At 38.0% G+C, this 19,582-nt stretch overlaps 1 protein-coding gene across 1 annotated transcript in view; it reads right to left on the bottom strand.

The window, feature by feature from the left end:
- The window catches only part of plxna2 (plexin A2), a 223,148-nt gene that overhangs the window by 55,562 nt on the left and 148,004 nt on the right, over positions 1-19,582 (bottom strand). The window contains exons 13-17 of the mRNA XM_044110575.1: positions 11,563-11,714; positions 7,179-7,296; positions 3,956-4,092; positions 1,981-2,148; positions 667-760 (exon numbers count right to left, since the gene is read on the bottom strand). Coding sequence (XP_043966510.1) covers positions 667-760; positions 1,981-2,148; positions 3,956-4,092; positions 7,179-7,296; positions 11,563-11,714 — 669 coding nt within the window. The remainder of the gene's footprint in view (positions 1-666; positions 761-1,980; positions 2,149-3,955; positions 4,093-7,178; positions 7,297-11,562; positions 11,715-19,582) is intronic.

Raw genomic sequence — 19,582 nt, 5'->3', positions numbered from 1 at the left:
ATAAAATAAATTAAATTATGTTAAATAAAGCTTGGTTTAATGTCTCATGTTTTGAATCCTATTTAAAAAAAATCTTATTATCAGACTTACCAGAATAGTGCTTCTGCATAAAAAAAAAAAAAAAAGATGAGATGGTTTGCCTAACTTCCTGGACACTTTCCAGGTATGATGTTAAAGACATGCGCAACCAGGAGACACACTGAGGGCATGCTGCAGAGATTATGTCACATGACTGGCTTTGGAACGCCAAGATCTCCCAGAGGGAGGAAGGAAGGGAGGGAGGAGGAGGCTTCAGAGCTGTGCTTACGCTGCTGCCTCAATGACCCTGACCCACATAAGTGGTAGAAAATGGATGGATGGATTAAAAGTCTTGAATGAATACTGCATGCAGATCACTCTCACTGCCATCTGTATCACTCACATGCTCTTTGCTTAAGAAGGGATAGTTGAAGTAGAAGTCAAAGAAGCAAACAGACCTAGAGGGGCCACTGAGAGCTGGCACATTTTTCCAAAGCTAAGCATCACTTGGCTTTTACTGAGTGTGTCGACTTGGACCCAGTTTGATATTACCGTTCCACATCAATACAGTATGCACACTAGCAGATGCTGACAGCAATTTCTATTGCACATACAGGTTCAGGGTTAAGATGAATCATTGGCTCTTACATTGACAGACTCTCGGCCAGCGTACTTCACCCGGATTCTGGGTTCCTGAACAACATCCAGATTAGTTCCTGTCACCATCAGAGGGGTGTGGCCGCTAAATAGAAAAAAAAATAGGAAAAAAATAAATCAAGTCAACATATTTCTACTCACAAAAAAAAAGAAACGTTAAAATCTTTCCAAACAGAACATGACTGAGAAAAGGGAGGGAAAGAGCGGCAAAGTAGTTCAAAGACAATTCTCACTAAACTTTCTAACCTTGATGTACCTCTTCAAAATGTTTCCCATCAGATGAAAATTAATGCATCAAATTGAATCCCACCGTTAAGTTTCTTTTGGGAGGTGATGGCCTCTGGAGTGGAGGATGATTAGAGAGGAATTTTAACCGATTCAACTCGTTACAATCAACTGACACAGATTTGAGCTTGAAATACAAAGACAGTTCAGGCATATTAAGATGCGGTGCTGATCAGGGGTTTATAATGAGAGACAGAGGTGTTCAGCCTGCCCTGGCAGAACATCTCCTCCTCCATTTTTGGTGGTGAACCAGTCAACAGGGCAACATTAGATGGATACAGCTCCATGGAAATGTCTCTACATCCTTTTGTACATCTTGTCACATTGTAATTCCAAACGAAGGTATTTTATTATGAGACAGCTAAAGAAATAGTTTTCAATAATTTGATCATTTTTACAAAAAAAAAGTATGGTGTACTTTTGTTTTAACACATTAACACATGCTGCAGGTTTAAAGCCAACAAACGGAGGTACAAAGTGTTGATTCATGGAACTGAACCAACACGTTGCATTTATCTTGGTCTACAACAAAAATCAGAATAAAATGCATTCAAATTTGTAGAATGTAAAATGAAAAGACGTGTAAAAGTGTGAATACTTTTACAATTTACTGCCTATGCTCTGCTTTCAGGCAAAGGTTAACGTACTATAGAAATGATCATATATTACGGTATTGACTGGACAGCTCTTTCTACACTCAATAAATTCCTTACTTTATTTGCTCTGACGTTAAAGCCACAAAAGAAAAGGTTTCCACAGACCGGGTAATACTTCATTTCACAGCTGAATCTCAACCTCAACCTCAATCCCCTCCAATATGTTTGCTGGGTCTTTTCTATCAGATCCAGACTAATTGGAAGAAACCCGAACAGTAATTGGAAGTGCAGTATTGACTCCTGTCTGCTTCCTGTTGCTGACCTGAACTGACTTTCTCTAAAGATCTGGATGAAGAGGAAAGCTCCGACTCTGTTAGAGAGTGTGTGGATAAATGTAATTTGTGTGAAGTGTAATTTGGGTCACCTTGCGATGCTCCAGTCCGGCTCGATCCGCAGGACAGTGGGGTCCTCAATGTATTCGAAGGTGAGGCTCTCTCTGATTTGGGCATTATCCACGCTCACACTGATCTGAACCGAGCCGACCCCAGACAGGGATGGGGCTGAGTAACAGACTATCTCCTTCACGGTCCGCCTTAAAGACAAACAAACATTGAGATCTGTATCAGTAGAGTTTAAATCTGTAAGACATGCTACATCTGTGCAGAGATTAGATGAAGGTACGATAAAATAATGACACCCTGTTAAAAGCTACATTACCAACAAAATTATTCAATTTACATGAGCAAAAGGCACCACCTACAGCAACTGAATAAATTATGCGATTTGTTCTACCAGCCCTGTTGTGTAATTACCTGAATAACAACGCAGCGTGAGCACAGCTGCACCCCATGCATGCACTTAGTACCTCCACCACTTGCATGTCCTTTAACAATATAGTTTCTCAGTACTCCATTATCTACCTGCACACCTTCTGAATCTGTCCCAATTCATTAGCAGAGGGGATCTTGTGGCATAATGTCCCTATCCTCTACTTCCTCCCATGCAGTAGCACAAACCACCAATTAACCCCATATCTCATTAAAAATGCCCTAACTCCTCAGCCTTACAACATCATAGTCACATTACCGTTGCAGGGCTTAAAATAGGCTCCTTCAGGAGTGAAATGCAAAAAAGAGGGCATGTGGGAGTATCTGAGTTATGAAAACATGGATGGTGAAGAGGGATGGAGGCAAGCATGAGAGGGAGAAAATAAAAACCGGTGGAGAGGTGAGGGGGGCATAAACACACCGATGGGAAGGTAATAAGAATGGAAGTGGATAGAAATAAATAAAGGGTTTTCTTGCAGCTGGTATTTAAAGGTTTGATTAAAATCTACTGTAGTTTCTGACAGCAGAAGAAAGGAAGACGTTCCCTGAGGAAATTCTCAGTAAAAGAAAATAAAAATAAAGGAAGAGATGAGGATTAATGCACCTTATTTAATGGAAATACATTTTTAAAAAGCCAACCTTTCTATTTTGAATTGCTCACAGCAAGCATGTACAGTGGTGACCACGTTTATTGGAACACCTCATGTAAAACTTGTAAAGAGTCTGAAAATAAATTAATCTTTTATAGCAGCAGCATAATCTCCCACTGAAATTTGATTAAAAAATTCCAACCTTTCAATTTGACTTTTTTATCCAGTGGGGTAAAATCCCAAGTTAAGAAATCGTTAATTTGATCAAATAAAAACACTCCTGCTGTTAATAATCTCTCTTTTGCCAACAGGACAGTCTTTAGTCTTCTGTTAAAGTATTTCACAAGGCTGGTGGATACAGAGGTCTTTGGATGATCTAATCTGATTGTGCATGCAAAGAGGAATGGTCAGAGATCTGGCTACACTCGAATGTATTCTCCTCTTGAGCTCAAACAAGAAACTATAATCATCAAGCAGAGAGGCCACTTGTTAAGATGTACATTATACTTAAACCCAACTAAACACATATTCATGTATTGTGAATTAAAGTTCCTAGAAACTCTCATCAACTTAAGAGAAGAGCAAAGTAGCTTTAACCTTACAAATACTTCATTTTTTAAGGGATCTCACAAAATAAAGACCCATGCCACTTTTTATTTTGTTAAAAACAAATTTCTCTAATTATGAAATTTTGCCCAACTGTGTACGATCAAACGGTACAATAAATGTCCACCCCTACTTAGAAATGATAGAAATTGAACCATAGCTTATAACACATTATACCATAATGCGTTGGAAACACAAGAAAACACGTCTGTTCTTCAGTATCAACCTATACAATTGGAAAATTTCAGCCCCTATAATGAATTGAACAATGAAAAATCTATTACAACCATTATAGTGCGCATAAAAAGACAAATTAAACTTTTATGTCCATTAAATCAGAGCTACATTAGAAATGTCAGTGAGTGGGAAGTCTCACCCAAAGAACTCGCATGTCTGGTTTCCAAACTGAACGTTGACACTGCTGCCAGCGCCGAGGTTTTCTCCCATTATGGTGACTTTAGTGCCTCCAGACTCTGGACCTCTGCTCGGGGACAGGCCTGTGACAGTTGGAGTCTACAAAACAGACAGATGCAGAGGAAGAAAGTGGTTAAAATAGACCTGAGAGCAAGTTAAAGCTATGGAAAAAAGCACAGAAGGAAGACAGCAACCGACAGATTAAAGGATAGATACTGTCAAGAGTAAACAGAAACATGTCCCTGTGGTAACACTTGACAACTTTATGTATTATCACAGATCCCAAGCAAATTACAGTTATTCATGTTGCCAGGCTGATGGCAGCCGAGCGCAGTGCTGGTGGGAGAAAAGAGGATAAAACCAGGAGCTCTTAGAATCCCTGAGAGATCCGACTACAGCGTGTTGAGCACTGGTGAGTTGTGTCTGAGTGAAGCTTTTTAAAGATGCTCTGAAAATAACTAGTGTTTACAGCAGCAGGCAGCTAAGTTGCCATCACACAGACAGATGGAGAAATATCAACGTAGACAGCTCGTCATATGGGAAATGAGAGTACTGCACACTTACACAGGGACACGTGCTTAGAGGGAAACACAGAGATTTCTACCTGCACAAACATAAAGCTACATTTCTGAACCTACTTCATGAACAGCCTGTCCTCATAACCCTTTCCCCGCCTGTACACATACTGTAAGCAGTAGTGTGTTACAAAGAAACCCTAAAATAGAAGAAACTGTCCTCACACTTTTTGGCTGTGCAGAGAATAGTGAAAATTCTAGGTTCAGTAAAGAAACCCCTGAAGAATTTAATATCTTCACTTGGTGGCAGGTGTATTACTCATTAAACAGACATGGACACAAAAAGCCAAGAGCTCCATAATGGCAAAACTCAGAACTGTCTGCAACAGTACGGGTGACTTCCAGGGCACAGGAACTAACCAGGTGCTCTGAGAACAACACTGCTAATTACAGAACGCTGTTAATTGTTACGAGGAAGCTAATTGTGGAAGTGTGAGTGAGTAAGTGCAAATGGGATGGCGGATAATCTGCTGGGTGCAGGTTGAGACTGAGGTGACAGAAGCAGAGAAATGTCTGTGAGTCAGAGGAAAAGCTTTATGTGCATTTTAGCAAGTTCATTTATTTGTCAGTCTTTTCTCTCTCACATGCCTGTAAATTATTAAACCATTTTCTGTGACATTATTTAAATTTAATGCCAGAAACATGGAGAAAGAAGTTGGATAAAGATGTTGAAAACCAGTGATGAAATTGGTCAATTTTCTCTTGGCTCTGGGTCTTGTTTTTTTTTAATCACATCACTTGAATCACTTTTTGACCTTAGTAAAAATCAGACTGAAGGTTTGGCACGTAGGGCTTAATGCATAAATTGGCAGAGGTCACAAGTGCTAAAAGAAAGACAATAAAAAAAAAAAAATCAGCAGGTTAGACCTCAAAGTAAAAAAAAGAACATGAGTGTCGAAGCAACTTTTACTAAAATTGTTTTTGATCCACTCTGAATCAGTAAAAGTGCAACAAAAAAAGCATGTGTATGTCCAGGCTTCAAAGAATATTTCTACTGCACAATATTATGAATAAACAGCAAAAATCAAAGCGCATACAAGGCATTTCTAAAAACTTATTTTCATTGTTGCCTAATGTTTATAGTGTCTTGCAAAAGCATTTAGGTGGGAAAACGGCAGCTACTGGCCATGAAGGAGCAGTAAAAACAAATCTCTCTCTTTCTCTATGTGCACAGCTGACAGAGACTTCCCTAACCGATAACATAAGAGGATGCATACTACGTGAGTTGAATTTCTACATTGTTTGTTGATCTATCACAAAAAATCTCAGTAAATAATCATGACATTGTTAGTAGTAACTTGGCAAAATTTTGCAATGAACTTTACAAAGAAAGAAAGTCTTCACCAGACTCCGACACTCCCTGAGAAACTATTTTTTCCACTTCCATCAGCACAGCTAAATATTTCACAATTAGTGCCTCAGCTAAACCTTGTTACACAATGCAATCAGCTGTTCCACCCAAATGAATCCTGTTTTATGTGTGAAAGGACCACGAATCCCTTGTGCTTGCGTCCTCTGGACAGAAGCACATGATGTGACATATGGTTAGAAAGACAGTGGAGCAGCTTGTTTTAGGAAAAACAGACATCGGGGCCATGAAGTGGAAGACAATCAGTAGTGTTGTCAGCACAAGAGTCAAACCCAGCATCTGTGATGGTGTGTGATCATGACATGAGTCGCTTGCACATTTTTAAGGGTACCATTCATGCAGGGGTATAAATTGAAACTTTGAGGTTCTACTTGTTACAATCAAAGCAACAAATTAGCATTCCTTCTTTTAGTATTCTCAACAATTTGAGATTTTATGATACAAAGTGGCCTTCAGGATAGAGTGCATGCTTACATATGTGGACCTGGTTGCAGTTTAAAATAGTGCACAACAGAGAAAGAAGAGTGTGCCAACCAGACTCCTGACTATCAAAAGTTTCCAATTTTACATAGATACAGTTAGCAGAAAAATTTAGTATAACACTTTTGTACATATTTATGAAGAACAAGATCAATTCATTTAGATGATAGTTTACAATAGTTTAAAGAAACAACAACTTAAGAAGTTACAGATGTTTTCGTTGCGCTCAATTTGAAAGATCTATTGCTTACAAAATCCAAAACGAACAACTTATGTTTCTGTACAATCACATTTCTAAAATATGTAGAAATGTTTTATTAATATTTACCGAGTAATGCTGTAGCTCAACTGGTAGGATGTGAAACACAAATTGACTTGCAAAACTGGATATTAACCTCACAACTTGATCATAAGTGAAGAGCAGGAGAATCGCCAACCATGGACCACCACAGAATTCTAATGAGGACCTCTTAAAACCTTTTGCTGTCAATCAAGAAGTGATATTTCAAAACTAACTTATAAGAAAACACTGAGCTGCCTAATTACACTGGCGGTTGGCATGGCAACTTAAAAGTCTTCGAGTTGCCAGAGGCCCTCAAAACAATTAATTTGCCAGTAGAAATTCCCCTTTGTTAAACTAACTAAATCTATACAGTAGTTTTATACACAGCTGCTTTGTTGGACTTTTATTGACTGAAGTCCAAACATGAAAATTTCTGTCCAGCAGAATTTTTTGCTATATAGTGTAAATGCAAACATACCACAAAGGAGTAGAGCTGTGAGGAGCGAGTCTTGAGTTCTGGTCTGCATTCACCCACACACAGCTGGACCGGGCCGGGTCTGTTGTCTGCCGAAGCCGCAGACATCTCACACACGATCCTACAAGAAAAAATAAAGAAACATAGGATTAATGCACCTCTTATCAAACAGATTAGTAGTAAAAAAAAATCCCATGCATACAGTGCCTTCTAAATTAATTTAAATGTATTTAATGTTTTCTACATTTAGTCATGTTACCACCACCACTTAGTTCTGTAGATGTGGTTTGAAGCACTAATTAGGAAATTGGAATTAAAAGTCAGTCTGCGCTGGATTGAATTGTTCTTGATCTGTCACTTTTATATTTGCATTAATATTTCATAGTTACTAAAATTTTTGAGAAACTTATCAAAACACTCCTCTATTTGATATTGATTTATCTACTGGCCTAATTGCAATCTTCTGTTATTGTTTCATGCATGCCATTATGGGGACACATCCAGCTATCGACCAGAACCCCCTTGAAGACATGACAAATGAAACCACTGCTCCTCCTCCTGTGGCGCTCCAACAGAACTCTGATCTGATTGAAGTAAAGTTGCCCACCAACAACGCGGCCCCCCAGCAGCGCTGCTCTCATTCTTGTGATGCGACTTTAATGCAAATCACGCAGTAAGATCAATACCGCTCTATCATAGCGTGTGATCAGGTGACAACCAACGCAGCAGGTGACTAGATCAAATGACATAATAAAGTGAGTATCTCTATCGATTGCTGGTGCCAGGCAGTAATAAAGAACAAGGAGCAATCACAGTTTGCAAAAGGGAGACAGAGTGTGTGGCGAGGCAGATGGCAGGGCTAGGTAGGGGTGGAGATGATGAAGCACAACTGATGTAACGTTTCTCCAGTACCAATTATCTGAATTAAAACAAATGGCTGTGGGAGTTTTGTGCTGTATGATGCATCATGTGGTGGAAAGTGGCTAAAGGAGATTATTTTTTCCTACCAGGCTTCATAGGCTCAGGGATTCACTTACTTTCTCACACAAAATCCCTGGATCACCTTTGGCTCTTTGTTAAACTGTAGATTTATGAAAATATGTTTTGAAAAATGTCTGACTTTAATACATTGTGATAAGAAGAAAGAACAGTTTAATAATGAAGATTCAATTTGAAATCTTGGATATCTGTAGCAGAAGGGAATTGTTTCTCAAAAAAATGGCTGCTGAAGACAAAGTGAAGAGTTTTATTCAAAGCAAAATTGTTTTTCACCAATTTTTCTGAGATAGTCATATTAACTCAGGCTTCCATCACAGAAAGCCTGTTAACTGCATTACACCAGGAAACAAACACCCACAGTTAGATTAGAAGATGCCTATAATTAAGCAGTTATGATCCCCAGAACTCCAGAGATAAAATTCCAGCACAAAATTTAACACATCAATCCAACTCTTTGCAAGCTTCGCCAAAGCAAATGATGGGTTATTTCTTCAAATTTGACCAAATATTGTTTTCTGTCTACCACATACTGTGAATGAATTTCCCTGCCTTCCCCCATTTAGATTAAAGTGCTGTCAGATCAGCGTGCTGCTGACAAATTGTCCCCTAAAGCCAAGTGGCACAATGTGAATTTTAATCACAGCTGGTCAGTGCGCAGCTTCAAGCCACAGACATGCTGCTCATTACAAGTTTCTGTATTTTTTGAATTTCCCACAGACACACACTCCTATTGATATCCTGAAATTACTAAAAAGTTAGAAGAATTAATAAGAATATCTGTTTATAAGTGTAATTTTCAACAGTATGACAACAAAAAGATATACATAGTGCAACGGCTAGCTGTTTTTCATTCTGAGGGTAGAAGTAGGCCAAAGGAAGAATTAGGGTTAAAGGCTCCTCTGAGAGTGTGTGGATGTGAATGTATATTCATTCAGTCAGCTGCATGTGTGTTATCTCACTCTCACAGCACGTCATGACACTATGACATAGAGGTGATTATAAATTACTTTAACCAACCACTGAAGTGAGTCACATACAAAAAAATCATATGGGAATATTTGCTCTACTTTAAATATTCTGAAAGTGTTTATAGCACTCTCATCACTTAATGGTAACACTAAAAATTCTGCAAAAAACTTAATTTTAATTTGAATAAAATTGGAAAAATAGTTATTTTTAGACTAGTAGCTATCTTGTAGCCATTTCCTAACCTATTAATGTCTGCTCACATCTGCCTTGTTTGACAGGCATTGTTTTTTGCATTTTCTATTTTGAAGAGCACATAAGAGAATGACTACACTCAATTCACAGATTAGATTTTTAAACATTTTTAGTGCAATTTTTTAGGTAATAAATATTACCGTATTTATTTTTTTTTAAGTAGCTCTATTAGAGATTGGGGATGTTTGAAGCTTCATGTTTATTCAAACAGCACTCCTCTTTCAGATTCTATTATTCCGAAATCTTTGATGGCTGCAAGTCGAGTAGTTTGTCTTCTCTGAAGTATCTCCAAAGAAATTGCAGCTAAGGGAAACTGAACTTATTTCTGATGTGAAGGTTTTTATTAAAGCAATATGTGAACGATCCTTTGTATCCCATGCAAGGTCTGAAATACCAGAAGAAGCATGAAATGCCAGCTAGTTGGTCTATAAGTCAACAAACATCTGCATTTGTAGCCGGAAGAGAGATGATTGGTGAGCCGTGTGGCGCAGGCCATGTTTCATTAGTTCTGGGTGACTGGGACAGACTTTAATATGATGTACGCCCAGCATGGGACAATTAGAGAGGTAAACACAAGTAAACACACACAGCTGTTGTGGGATTGTAGCTGACGAGATTAGATACATTGAGAGAAATGGGTTAGTGTCCTGCAGGGGTCTAACAGCAAACTCAGGAACAGACTGCTTGGACCAGCTCCAGTCTTCATTAAAGGAAAGATAGTGAGAGAAAGCAGCTTTCAGCCTCAACGTGATCATATAGATTAATTTATAACCTTTCTATGCAACAAATCACTTTTGAAAACTGCAGGCTACATATTAATGGTCAACCTTAAAAGTTATAATATTATGGTATTGCATTAGAGAAGCTGAAAATATTCAATACTGAAGTTTGCGTATTCTTCCCATGTATTATAATACAACAACAATGGTAAAGTTTTAAAAAAAAAAACTACAAAAAGGAAACACCTATTCAATTGAAAAGATGCTTTTTAGTAAATTCTATAAAATCTAAATCAAAAAGAGACTTGTGTGCATTTAAGTCATTGTGTAAATCAACCTAAAAATATAGAGATACACAGATAAATCTGCTTTTGACCAGAATCAGCAGATTTTCAGCTTGATTTTATCAAATGCCCTGCAGCTAGATGAGTTGAGCCACACATTTAGAGAAGAATTCTCCAAAGTGCAAAGAAAAGTATGTCATATCCTCCATGATAGTTTTTGCAAACTGAACTTATATGCTGTCTTAAAGCAATTTTTGAAACCTAAAATTGCTTTAAGTGACAGAACCATGCACAAGATTATTTTGTCCAACCCACTGCATTTGGTCACCTGGAAGAGAAAAAAGCGCTGCAGTAGATTATTTCCTCAAAAGAGAAAATTGCTGTTATAGAATAAAAAGGCGATAGCAACACTTGTAATTCTACTGGGTATGTTGCTGTATTTGTCGGTCTATAAATGTTAGAAATGTATTGAGAAAGAGGTGAAAATAGATATCTTAGAAAGATAAGGTTGAACACCTTGTTGTAGGTAAGGGTATAAAATAAACAGGGATCTGTTTTTCTGTTGTGTTTGACAGCTGGAACAATAAAGTGAAAAAGATTTATTAATACATGAATCATTACACCACGTAACCCAGATTCTTTGGAGAAAAGCTGGTGACAACAAGCAGAAAAATTCTTCAAAAAACAGTCAGAGCAAAAAATGAGGCACTGAGCAACCAAAGTGTGATAAATCAGCAGTTCCCTAATGAAGGAACAGGATACTTCTGTGCGAGAACTGCACTTAACTTCACACTTTCTTTAATAATGCACTTTCTGTTTAATATTGATGACTAAATTCAGGCTATTTTTCCAATTAATTTTTTAAATTTTGCTCTTCCACATATAACTAAATACCTTTTAAGTACAAAGAGGTTTCATAAGGAAGGAACAAATTGAGAACAAAGCAACATAATTTTGTAAACATATCAGATTATGAAGGCCTAATAAACAGTTGCTACATGCTCTTTCAGGAAGAGGGACTGCTCCAGATTCACTCGATACAATCAGCTGAGTTTCCTTAGATAGAACACTTTCTACCAATTAGCATAATATGCTGAAATGCCTAGAGGTTTAAACTAAAAAGTAACAAGCTGATTAGCTAATTCTTCGGTTTTTGTGACTTACTGTTCAGCAATAATGTAGCCTTCCTCTACAGGAGTGCATCTGACACCTGCCACTTCTACGTTGTCCACCATGTCTGAGAAAGCAAGGCCAAGGTTTGTGCCATAGATGGTCACCCGAGTTCCCCCCTCTGGTGGTCCAGCCATTGGAGTCACCTGAAGGACACAAAAAGCAACTTGTCAAGAGAGGTGTAAAATGTTTTGTATATCCAGCACAGGCCACAGAACACACATTTCTGTAAAAATGTTGCACTTCTTAAAGCAAATAATGTCAGGATCTGAGGTGAGTTACTATAGCAAGAGGACATGGAAGTAATATAAGGAGCTAAAGCACAAGTATGGCTTGTTTTTATGTTTAAACATGGTAACACTTCAAGGTTGTTAGTATTCTTGTGTGGGACATGAGCCTCTCCTCTAACTCTCCCAGAGCCACGTAAAGTCAGTCACAAAGACGGCCTTCTATCACCTGAAGAACATTTCCAGGATTAAAGGACTAATGTCTCAGCCAGATCTAGAGAAACTCATCCATGCGTTTATCTTCAGTCGTATTGATTATTGTAACGGCGTCTTCACAGGTCTGTCCAACAAATCAATCAAACAGCTGCAGCTGATCCAGAATGCTGCTGCTCGTGTTCTAACTAAAACCAGGAAGATAGAGCACATAACACCAGTTTCAAAGTCTCTCCACTGGCTCCCTGTAGCTCAAAGAATAGACTTTAAAATACTGTTGTTAGTTTATAAATCACTGAATGGTTTAGCACCACAATACATTAAAGATCTGCTGCTGTTGTATCAACCTTCCAGACCTCTCAGATCTTCTGGTTCTGGTTCTGCTCTGCATCCCCAGAACCAGAACCAAACGAGGAGAAGCGGCATTTAGCATCTATGCACCAAAAATCTGGAACAAACTTCCAGAAAACTGTAAAACAGCTGAAACACTGACTTCCTTTAAATCTCAACTAAAAACCCACTTGTTTAGAGTTGTATTCAAAACGTAATCAATTGCAAATTTATTGACGGAATCTGACTATGTTGTGTTTTTACTGTTGATTCTATGTTGCATTGTATTTTTGTGTTTGATTTGATGTAAAGCACTTTGAAATGCCTTGCTGCTGAAATGTGCTATACAAATAAAGTTTGATTGATTGATTGATCTCACTTTACCCAGAATTAAAGTTTTAGAATCGCGGTTTATAAGTGGTCATATTTAAAAGTTAATTGCAGGCAGATCTGACTTGCCACAGAGCTTTTAAATCTATTGTTAGGGTGCCAGTTTCTTGGGTTTCCAAGTTACTGCTCTCTGAGTTTTCTTTCTTTATATTGTTTCAATTTAGTGTTGTAAATTGAAACAATACAAAGTTTCAATTTACTGTTCAACTTTGGCATGGCGACTTTGCATTCACCACTTTTCTTTGGGAAGGCATTGCTTTGATGCCTTGCTTATCCATCAAATTAATTTTTTTTGGCAACTTATTAGGGTTTACCAGACTTAACACAACGTAAACCACTTGCACTTACTACGCAGATCAGTTGTTTATTCTGACAAAGTATTTCTGACCAAAATAAATCCTTTGTTGTTTAATCAAAATACATTTATATTAGTACCATCCCACATTTCTGACTGCTGACCCCACCCACATCTCACTCCAATCTGCACTCGAACATCAACAACCAGTAAAGATTTCCATTTCATGCACTAATTAAGTAATAAAATTCACAAAGAAATGAAAGGGATTAACAACACCCGGGATAACTGCTTGATCAGCATCTTCTGCTGTTGCTATTAATGTCTAATGTAACAAGAGCAATATTAATGGTTAGCATAGGCCACCTACTCATAAACTGCAATATGGCTTCCCAGCATGACCTTGGCACAGGGTGGCAAAGTGCCTTCTGTGGTGCAAAGCCACACTGAATAGTCGACCTGGCATTCATCCAGCCCCTTAGACCCAAAAAAAGAGACTGAAAAAAAGAGTAAGAGAGTAAAAATAATGTTTGTGGGCAGGAAAGGAAAAGAAAGAAACTAAGAAAGAGTTGGGCAATAGGGAGGGGATGTCACTTGGCTGTGTAAATGCTAGTGCAATGTAAACAATCAATATGTTATTACTGGCCACTCATCCAAAAGCAAAAACCAACACAGAGTTTTAACTGGTCACTGATGTGCTGTGCACCCCCCACACTCCACTCGGTACACTCACCGCAGCTTTGCCGGTTTCCCTGTGGGACGTCAGCATTGTAATCTAGATTCAGCGGACATTAATTGCTCTGGATGTAAAGTAAGTGTGTCACTGCACTGCCTGAGGGGTCTGAATACATGAATTTTTTAGTAATGCTTGGGCATGCAGGATATAGAATGGGGGAGAAACATAATGGCTAAATATATCCATGTCATCTATTTGAGTAGACTTAGTGACAGTTACATAAGCATTGTAGTGGCCTGAGACAGCAGGAGTGAAATGGAGAAGACAGACTGAGCATTTGGGGTGTGGTGGGTAGTGTTGGTAGGTTAGTGATCCCACTCTGTTCTGTCCCATAAGCCAAGATGGGTGACAGGTGAGGCGGAGATGGTGTTGCTATATCACAGATGGGAAAGCTAAAAGCTTGAGAGACCTCCTCTCTCCTACCCTAAAGGCTGAAATAGAGCCTTTCCCGTGGTGAAATAAGCACAGGAAGTCTAATCCATGCATGAAACCCATTTGACTGAGCTCCCGATTGGCAGACGGGCTTGATTCATCGGGATCACAGAAAATCAACCACTTCAAAGGCACACGCCACCAGTGTCTCCAGGCTGCAATGCGCTTTGTCTCGGCATTTCTTATATACACAAAGGGGCTAAATCTATAATGGATCCTTTTTGTGCACAAGACTCTGCTTTGATTGCCAGTAAACCTGATTCTAATGACCTTTACATACAGGAAGGAATGTATAAAAATGATATGCTGTAGATAATCTCATCAGTAGCATCATTTTAGCATCGCTTGAGTTCTTTTATCACCTTGTCTACAGTGTCTAAAGGGCTAGTATTTCTTGGACCTTTCCACATGTAATCTTATAAGCACACATTTTATTCCTTTTTGTGTGAAAGACAACACAAAGTACTACATAACTGTGAAGTAGAAGAAAGATGATATTGCCTTTTCATTCTTTTTAAAGAGATAAATATCTGAAGAAAGAGGCATGAGTCAATACTTTACAAAACTACCATTTGCTCTTTCTCTCACTATTTAAATTCTTTGGCCAATTCCTCTGTACAGAAAAACTGAATCGCATTCATTTTGGATTATCTATCCACAGCAAATTAAAAATTTTGGCACAATTCTCAATAAGACTTAAACCTGGGCTCAACAGGGTTATAATAGTGCATGTAGATGTTTTGATATAAACTGCTCTACTTCAGTTCTGACTATACAGACTGTTCTCCAAATAGAAAGTGAACTTTGGCAAAAGTCTCAGCACGTTTTTCCAGAATTGCCCTGAAATAAGCTCCTGCTATTTCCTCAGTAACTCTAATCAGTTACCCTGTCCCTCCTGAAAAAAGTATTCCTCATCATGAAACTACCAACACCATATTTAGCTGTGGAAACATGGTGTTGGTAACATACAACGTCCTCCTCCAAACACCAACTTATGAGTTTGGATCATCGTGCAGACTTCCAGAGGAAGCCTTCTTGTACATGCATGCACACCCTACTGCCCTTATTCCTTCTTTTACCACCCAGTGCTACCAATCCACATTTCCTGTGTAATCCTTTTACCAGCACTGCTGCTGCCTGTGTGACATTCTCACACTGTCAAAAAAGGGTAATTCCCAACAAACAGAAAGCCTGCATACACACAGCTATCCCAGCATCCCATTAGTGCACTTTCTCCAGTCTAATCTATGCCCTTTGAACACAGGGGACCAGATTACTGGGCTCCTATTTGCTTTGACATCCCATCGTATTTTGCAAAAAGCATTATGCAGAAAGACTGTCTAAATTGAAAGGAGATGCTCAAATCTTCAAGAAAGAAATCATTATAAAAGAAATATTTTGTAGGAAGCTATACATTTCAGCTGGAGGGAGGAAGAGACAATGTTCTGATGTGAAAAGCCTCCGGTTGTCTGTCAGTGTGGTCTTGACATATTCGGCTGAAGTAATTGTAGGAAAAGATGTGCTGATGCAGGCATGGCTAAACCCAATATACACAGCAGAGAGTAATCCACCATCTCAAGTGCCTTCAGGCCATGCAAGTCTGGCATGTCACTGCAGCTACAACTGCTGAATTTTCCAAGACAATTCAGCAATAACATTTAATCATCACATCCATCATTAAAAGTTAAAATATCAGCACCTTTTTCCGTGTTCCTGTTTTCTGCTCACTGTTTCATATAACTTCTCAGGCACTACACACAGAAGCTGCATCCCCCTCTCCTTTTACAGCATATTTAGCTTTGGAAATAAAATAAAGTCTGACACAGCTTAGAAGCTTGCAGCTAATCTCATTGTCTTTAGCCTCTATTCAGACTAATTTGAGCATGTCACGTTTAATTGTGAGTAAAATTTAATGGGCTTGATAAAACCGCTCTGGCCACTTTTTTCTCAACAAACAGCATCCTAAATTCTTTATGGGCTCTTAAATGTCTTGTAGAGAGCTAAGAGATATGGGGTGGAAAGAGAGAGGGCTTTCAGTGTGTGTTAGGAAATGTGAGGGGAAAAAACGGGAGAAACCAGTGTTGCTTTCATTAAAAGTTTTACACACAAATGTCAGTCACATTTATTAGCACCCATTTTTAAAGATGCATAGAAAAAAAACATAGATATTACACTGCAGCAGCACAATCTCACTCTAAAAACTGTGAAAACACTATCTGTTGTTTGAGTACATTTAATCTGAACAATCACAGGGAAAAAAAGTCCTTTAGGTAAAAAATATTTGATTTTAACAAAATCACTGTTGGCACAATTACTGCTTTTGCCAGAGGCACAGCACATAGTTATGATCTATAAAAATTCACAAAGTTACAGAGAGAGATCGTTTTAGATAATATGGTGAACAATTTCTTGTTTCAGATCAGTATCCTGTTGAAAGACTCCATTTTCAGTTTACCCATTGACTTCACTTGATTTTTATTTAAAATTTACTTGATTTTTATAAGATCCAACAAGGTTTATTAGATCTCTGGAAGAAAAACAAGCCCACAGCATCACAGTTCCTCTTTATTTGAACTCAACATAACTTTTACACATGTTCACTCTGTTTTATGCTCCACAACATAGAATGTGTGTTTCTGAAAAACTCCTTTATAGCCTCACCTCACCAAACTAACTCCAGACATTTATGTCGAACAGAAAGTGGCAGTTGGCATGAACACATCCGTTTTCCAAAAGTGAGCTTTTAAGATTTTTTTTACCTCCCTTATTGTCGTCAAACTGTTTGGTGGGAAGGTAATAATGTGTCTTTGTGCAATTTCGAGGTCAGTGACTAAAAGAAATGTCAGTTTGTTTTTTTATCATTCTTTTCTTGATTGCTAATGAATTGGAAGTTGATCAACTTGAAAATAAATGCGGACCAAACAGTAATGTAATTTAACTGCATTTATTTGAACGGTATTGTTAAGGTTACCAATAACTTTGCCGGCAAAGATCTTGTTAAAAAACAATTGTTTATTACCCTGGAATTTTTACCCACTAATTAACTGTGCTCAAATTAAAGGTTTGAGTATAAAATTATGTTACAGCAATGAAGGATGTATCTAATTTAAGGCTTTCTATGTTTTATACTGTGCACAGCTCCAACAATTAGCCTAGAAAAACATACAAGGAGGAGGTGAAGGAAAAAGAAATTCTGAATCTGACATTTTTCTTTCCCAAGGCTGCAGACCAAAGTTTACACAGCCTGTCACTGGCAGGCAGGGCAGCCTCTACAACTTACAGTAAACGCACACAGAAGCTATGGCTAAAGCCAATTGAACAGACGCCTTTTATATGCACGTCTAACCCCCGGCTTCATTTGATGTTGTTCCCTCTGCTGTTAGTGGGAGCTTACATCTCTTCAATATTAATGGACCATGGTGGGAGGCACCCTGACACTTAATAGAAACATTAATTATTTAAAAGGCCTATCTTGTGGTAGGCACATCTACTAATGTGCTAGTATGTATACAAATCAGCTCATGATTAGGGCTTCGGTGCATACAATCAAAACCAAATTTATTAATAAATTCAACCCCACTGGGGGTGATGTCTGCTTCTTAAAGAAACTGTAATCAATGAGAGACTAGAGAGGGGTTCCGGGTGGAGCAAACTTCACGACCAATGAAAAGGAAAAAAGAAAATAGGTGCGTCTGTGTTTGAAGTACATGCTCACACAGAGCTGGTTTTGCACCCTACAGTCACAAAGAAATCTGACTTCAGATAGCTCAAAGTAGCCCTTTTCATTCAGAGCTTTAGTTGGGCCTGTGTAATTCACACTGGCTCAATTGTATCTTCAGATATTCCTTTTTTAAATGTCAGTAAAAGAAAACCACAACTCTTCCAGATTTGATGATTTAATGTTTAATGCCTTAAGAAACGAAACTGATTTCTTGTGCAAATCAGTTTGGAAATATTCGAGGTCTTCTGGTAAAATTGCTTTTAACACACACTGCAATGTCACAGCAGCTTTTGGAGTCAATCAGTAATAAATAATAAAAAAATGCAAATAAAATGCATTCCATTTCCACAGCAGTTTAATTGATTCATTTTAAATAAGCTTGAGTCAGTAAGGTCTTCACTGTAAATATTTGTGCCATGTTAACAAGAATACAATTATTGGAAATATCTTAAGGTGACACATTGTCAGCAAAGTTGAAGCTATAATCAATAAACTTCTGGATAACAACTGGACCTAGTAATCCAATATTTCTGCACTTGTAGCATAATTTGAAATGTGTATTTCATTTTTATTTATTTTTTGCTTTGAATCTCATTATGGACTCCAAACCTGCTCAGGTGAGCCATAGCCATCCAACAGGCTTTGTGAATAGCCTTTGATGTGCAAACTATTTCTACTAACTCAAATAGTAATGTTAAATGTGTTGCCAATTATATTAAGTTTTGTATACTTTTTTAATAGGGTAGGGACCAGTGGTATCTACAATCAGTGAATGCAAAAATCAGAGAATATACATTTTTCAATGTATTACATTATTTACATTATTTTTTATTTATTCAAATCAAGAACTGCTTTGTTGGCAGCCATTTAATTTAATCAAAATACTATTGAAAACAATTGAACATAACTTGTAATATTAATAAAGTGCAATATCTCAGTCAAAGTATAAATATGCATACATACAATTTGCATAGGATGTATCCAAGTTGGCACTCGCCAATGTCACTTTTTCAAAAATGTATTCAATGAGGAAGTGCTTTTATTGGTAAGAACCATAAGTGTTCATATAAGCACTTGTTAGCCATTTTCAACATATCCACTTCTGAACAGTATACATACCATGTGTGTGAGGGAGATAACTCAAAAACTGTTTTAATTCTGGATTTAAAATTTATGTTGTCAAGACTATGAAATAAACATATTGCTATGAATGTCAAAATAAAAAGATAAGCTAAGAGAAGCACAAGTTAAAAAAGTAGAAAACAGAGGACTGGTGTGAAGGGGGAAACAATCCTAGAATTGCTCTTTTTTAACACGAAAAACTGGTTAAGATAAGCAGATCAATTAACCACCGTGTTGAATTAAGTTTTTAATTGGCTAGAGTTTGATCTGAGTATGTGGTGGTGAAGTCGGAAGTCGAATGAATCTATGTGGAGACAGAGAGGTCTGGTGGGTTAACCACAAAGCACTGGTGTGTTACCAAACCTAATTAAATAGTCAGTCCCAACTGGCCTGACTCCTCAGTGACAGCAAATGCACCAGGGTGGAGGAGGACGTGGCCTGAGCAAGCAAGGGCCCAATTATGGAAAACAGTTAACTGCTTCCAGATCACGACCCAGGTGTTGCTGAGATGGAAGATATTGAAGTAATGGGTGGGGCTTTTGAACTGT

The sequence above is a fragment of the Gambusia affinis genome, linkage group LG01 (genome assembly GCF_019740435.1).
Source record: "Gambusia affinis linkage group LG01, SWU_Gaff_1.0, whole genome shotgun sequence".
NCBI classification, from domain to species: domain Eukaryota; kingdom Metazoa; phylum Chordata; class Actinopteri; order Cyprinodontiformes; family Poeciliidae; genus Gambusia; species Gambusia affinis.
The sequence above is the reverse complement of the archived record's forward strand: the minus strand, read 5'-3'. Positions and strand labels throughout refer to the sequence as shown.